Genomic DNA, 5,000 nt, shown 5'->3' on the forward strand with positions numbered 1-5,000 from the left:
CAAGGGCTACCAACCCAGTCCTTGTCGCCATGGAAGGCAGACACTCGCGCGCACACTCATGCACTCGCGTGCACACTCATGCACTCGGGCGCACACTAACAATCGCGCGCGCACACATATACTCGCGCAAACACTCATGCTCGAGCGCACTCTCTAACACTCGCGCGCACACTCATGCACTCGTGCGCACACTCATGCACTCGTGCGCACACTCATGCACTCGCGCGCACACTCTAACAATCGGGTGCACACTCATGCACTCGCGCGCACGATACTTTTACCCTCCTGTGATACATTTCAATAGGTAATGTCAAAATACAACCTGACGTTGGTGCGGCACTAAGGTATAAGTACATAAAGGTGAAATTCGCTGATCAGCGAGGGTTCATATTCACGTGGGTAATTCTACAGTAGTATTTAATCTGAAACAGGGCATAACTCATTTTCGACACCCCCGACCCCCCCCCCCCCCCACACACACAAACCCAGGGACGGTCCCCTTATTTAAAAGACGCCTTTCAAGTATTGTCTTCGCCTTGTGTGTGTGTGTGTGTGTGTGTGTGTGTGTGATGTTTTTATTTGTATATTTCATTGATATTACTGTTAGTTTGATACCAAGCAAAAAAATAATATATTATTAAGAGACTTAATTGTGTAGTATTGTTTATTCAATGTAATGCAATACAGAAGTCTCCACTACTCAAAAATATCACGAAAACTATTAAAGACATTATAAACAGTTGATCGTATCACACAGACTATCAAAGATATTACTCAAGCACGCAAACAAACGCACAGAGGCCCCCGAAACGCCGCAGAAAAACTCACATGAAGGCGATGTCTCCGGCGGTGAACTCCGGGGCCTCGTGCAGCGTGTGGCACTGCACGCGCCGCACCCCCAGGCTCGAGTCCGCCAGCGCAGCCGACACACTCTCCTGCAGACGGCGAATATATGTAGATATGTCTGTATTTATGAATATATGTACAATACACGCACACACACACACACACACACACACACACACACACACACACACACACACACACACACACACACACACACACACACACACACACACTGTAGAGGCCAATGACGGGCCCTGCAAGCGTATGGTAGGTGGCGAGCTTAGGGTGTGAGGTAGACACCCAAGATGTCTCGACTCCTTTATTGTAGAGTAATGAAGGAGAGCAGCGGCGCTGAAGGAAATCCGTCTGCAGGCGGCGTCGCGGAATGCGAGCGAGCGAGCGGCGCCGAGGGAAGAACATCCTCAGGCGGCGGTAGGAAAGGATACGCACGAGTGAGAATCTAGTTAAGCAACTCATAAACTGCAAATGAATGCCTATAACTGGCAACTGACGCAGAATTAAAAAAGATAAAATCAATACACAATTAAACGAGTCGAGATTAAGTATTGAACAAGTGTGTGTATTGTATATACATATACAGAGAGAGAGAGAGAGAGAGAGAGAGAGAGAGAGAGAGAGAGAGAGAGAGAGAGAGGGAGAGAGGGAGAGAGAGAGGGAGAGAGAGAGAGAGAGAGAGAGAGAGAGAGAGAGAGAGAGAGAGAGAGAGAGAGAGAGAGAGAGAGAGGGAGAGAGGGAGAGAGAGAGAGAGAGAGAGAGAGAGAGAGAAAGAGAGAGAGAGGGAGAGAGGGAGAGAGAGAGGGAGAGAGGGAGAGAGGGAGAGAGGGAGAGAGAGAGAGAGAGAGAGAGAGAGAGAGAGAGAGAGAGAGAGAGAGAGAGAGAGAGAGGGAGAGAGAGAGAGAGAGAGAGAGAGAGAGAGAGAGAGAGAGAGGGAGAGAGAGAGAGAGAGAGAGAGAGAGAGAGAGAGAAAGAGAGAGAGAGGGAGAGAGAGAGGGGAGAGAGGGAGAGGGAGAGAGAGAGAGAGAGAGAGAGAGAGAGAGAGAGAGAGAGAGAGAGAGAGAGAGAGAGAGAGAGAGAAAGAGAGATGAAGTGTTCCCACCTGCAGTTCGTGCTCGGTGCAGGCGTCGGGCATGCAGGTGCTGTAGGTCTTGAAGGGCGCGAGGTCGAACCTGGTGGGGAACAGGGGGGGCAGCCGCGCCTGCAGGCCCGAGCGGGCGTCGAGGGCGTCGGCGCCGCAGCCTCCGTCGGTCCGCGCGCCCTCGCGGCTGCCGTTCTCGCTGTAATGGGAGGGGCATGAGCGGCGACCAGACCCGGGCGACTCCCATATTCCCACTATCCTCACCCCTACCCCCCCGCCCCCCCAACAGAGTGCCTCGGACGTACAAGACGAAGACGCGGCAGAACTTTCCCCGGACGCCGCCGTCGGGGGAGGAGGCGCCGACGCACTCGTCGTAGACGCCCTCCAGCGCCCAGTTGCCCATGTAGAGGCCGTCAGGAACCTTCGCCCACGAGTCCACGACTGGGGGAGGAAGGGCGCTCTGAGGGCGCGCTGTCAGGGCGTCCTCTCAGGGCACTCTCGGAGGGCGCGCTGTCAGGGCGCTCTGTCAGCGCCCCCTCCGAGGGTGCTCTCTGAGGGCGCCCACTCAGGGCACGCTCTGAGGGCGCCCTGTCTCTGAAACATATCTCGAAAGAAAAGCCATTAATGGCAGACCTGAAGGAAACAGGAAGGGAAGTGCTGGCATGACATGACTGACAAGCTGTTAAGAGGAGAACATGAAGAGAGGCTAAGGGCAAAGCTGGGGCGTATCAAGTGTCATGGCACAAGAACGTGCCGTGACACTCGACACGCGCACTCACACTTGGCGGCCCAGAGCGTGGTGTTGTCCGCCAGCGACGCCGCCATCGCCTGCAGGGCCCTCTGGCACGTGGAGTTCTCGGGCGCCGTCCCCGGCAGGTACATGTTGGCCCAGTGAGCCGCCCTATGCGACAGCCACGCCTTGGCCGGGTCTGGGGGCGGAGGCGGAGGCGGTCAGTCGGGGGGCGGGCGAGGGGCAGGGGGAGGGCGGAGGAAGGCGAGGGGGGGAGGGAAAGGGGGGCGGGGGGGGGGGGAAAGGTGAGGGGGCAGGCATGTGAACAGAGATTAGAATCTTTAAAAGACCAAAGATTCGTGATAAGAATAAAGGTTTACTTAGTGTTCATGAAACTTAAAGACCATTTGAATTTCGACAATAACAATGATTACATCCATAGTGTGGGTTGTGATAATGAAGGGAGTTTGTGATGCCAATAATTATCGTACTATTATATTATTATTATATTATATTATACACACTGCCATTTCTGTGATATGTTACGCTATGTGAAGTATAGAAGATTATGTTTAGTTTATATTGCCGTGTAGCATAGGGTAGCAGGGGCAATCTGCCCCCAGGGAGTTCTGCGTCCCTGCCCCTAGCTGGCAGTTGGGGTCGGGCTGGCAACCCGGCCCCGTAAAAACCCTCACCAGCAGGCAAACCAAGAAAGGAGAGAAGGGGTCGGAGCCATCCCGGAGGAGGTGACTCCGACTCCGAATTGCGGCCGGGGGTTCCTGATCCCTGGCTCGGCGCCCTGACCAGGGGCTTATCTGATCGGGCCGTCGAGCCTAGTATGACGGGTGCAGGGCAAAGCCCTCCCAGGGAATCCTGCACCCTGAGGTTACGTGGTGGGGGGGATGCACCCCCGGCCCCCACTCTTCCTCCTTGGGAGGCATGTCTAGTTGTGCTGAGGCGTCGCCCGGCCGGAGGCCCACAAATGGGGTCAATCTGTGGCGAGCGTGCCGTGAAGCGGCCTGGAACATCCTCAGTCTCTCGGAGGATGATCGACTGCCTTTGTTCGTCGGGGGAGTTGGCGAGGCTGGGGATTGCCATCGCTGCTCTCTCTGAGGTGCGACGGCCTGGTAGTGGTGAGACCAGTAGTGGGGGTTATACCTACTACTGGTCTGGCTGTAGCAATGGTGCCCGCCTTAGGGGAGTGTCTGTATCTGACCGCTTCCGTTCCTCAGTCAAGAAGGCTACCCCTGTTGACGAGCGCATTCTGCTTGTGAGAATGGAGCACACTTTGGGCTTCATATCTCTAGTGGCAGTTTACGCTCCTACTGAGGGAAGTGGGCTTGAAGAGATAGAGATGTTCTACACCAAACTTGGAAATCTATAGTGGATCCCAAAGTTCCGAGGGGGGGCCCCTCGTGGTCTTGGGGGGACTCCAATGAGTCACTGGCAAGGGCAGTTTAAAGGGTACAGCTATGCATCGGTCCCTATGGTTCTGGTACTAGGAACACCAAGAGAGAGCCAGTTCGAGCCGCGACTTCGGACCGTAACAACCCTTGGCCGTCTTCCGGGAAAGGGTTTGTGTTTCCCCTCGGGGAATATATATTATATATATTATTATAAAATTAATATTATATATATATATATATATTATAAATAATAATATTTTGTGACCAAGAATAAAGGTTAAACCGCCACAGACCTTTGCCCCAGCCCGTTTGGGAAATCCAGAGAGAGAGAGATAAAAAGAGAGGGGAAAGAGGGGGGGGAGAGAGAATAAAAAGAGAGGAGAGAGGGGCCGAGGGTTGAGAGAGAGAGGGGAAAAGGAGAGAGAAAAGGAGGAGGAAAGAGAGGAGCGAGGATGGGGAGAGAATCAGAAGATGGAGGGGAGAGAGAGAGAGAGAAAAAGAAAAAAAAGGGAGGGGGGGAGAAAAAATAAGAGAGAGAAAAAGAGAAGGAAAGAAGAATTTAAAGGATAAGAGGGGGGGGGGGGGGGGGAGGAAATAAGATAGAGAGAGAGAAGTAGATAGATAGAAAACAGAGATAGATGAGAGAGGAGAGAGAGAGACGCGAGAGAGAGAGAAAAGAGATGAGATGGAGAGAGAGAAGAGGGAAGATGGGGGTGGGGGGGAGAGGGGAGGAGAGGGATAGGAGAGGGAAGGAGCGAGGAGAGGAGAGAGAGGGGGAGGGGGAGACGAGAGAGAGAGAGAGAGGAGGAGAGGGGGAGAGAGAGGAGAGTGAGAGAGAGGGGGAAGAGAGGGAGAGAGAGAGAGAGAGAGGGAGAAGAGAGAGAGACGAGAGTGAGGAGAGAGAGAGAGAAGTGAGGAGAGA

The 5,000-nt window shown here is 53.7% G+C and overlaps 1 protein-coding gene across 1 annotated transcript in view; it reads right to left on the reverse strand.

The window, feature by feature from the left end:
• Positions 1-5,000, reverse strand: part of LOC125044553 (nose resistant to fluoxetine protein 6-like) — a 31,922-nt gene that overhangs the window by 23,035 nt on the left and 3,887 nt on the right. The window contains exons 2-5 of the mRNA XM_047641249.1: positions 2,722-2,871; positions 2,248-2,383; positions 1,964-2,141; positions 829-935 (exon numbers count right to left, since the gene is read on the reverse strand). Of these exons, the coding sequence (XP_047497205.1) occupies positions 829-935; positions 1,964-2,141; positions 2,248-2,383; positions 2,722-2,871 (571 nt within the window). The remainder of the gene's footprint in view (positions 1-828; positions 936-1,963; positions 2,142-2,247; positions 2,384-2,721; positions 2,872-5,000) is intronic.

This window comes from Penaeus chinensis, chromosome 36, assembly GCF_019202785.1.
Source record: "Penaeus chinensis breed Huanghai No. 1 chromosome 36, ASM1920278v2, whole genome shotgun sequence".
Taxonomy (NCBI): domain Eukaryota; kingdom Metazoa; phylum Arthropoda; class Malacostraca; order Decapoda; family Penaeidae; genus Penaeus; species Penaeus chinensis.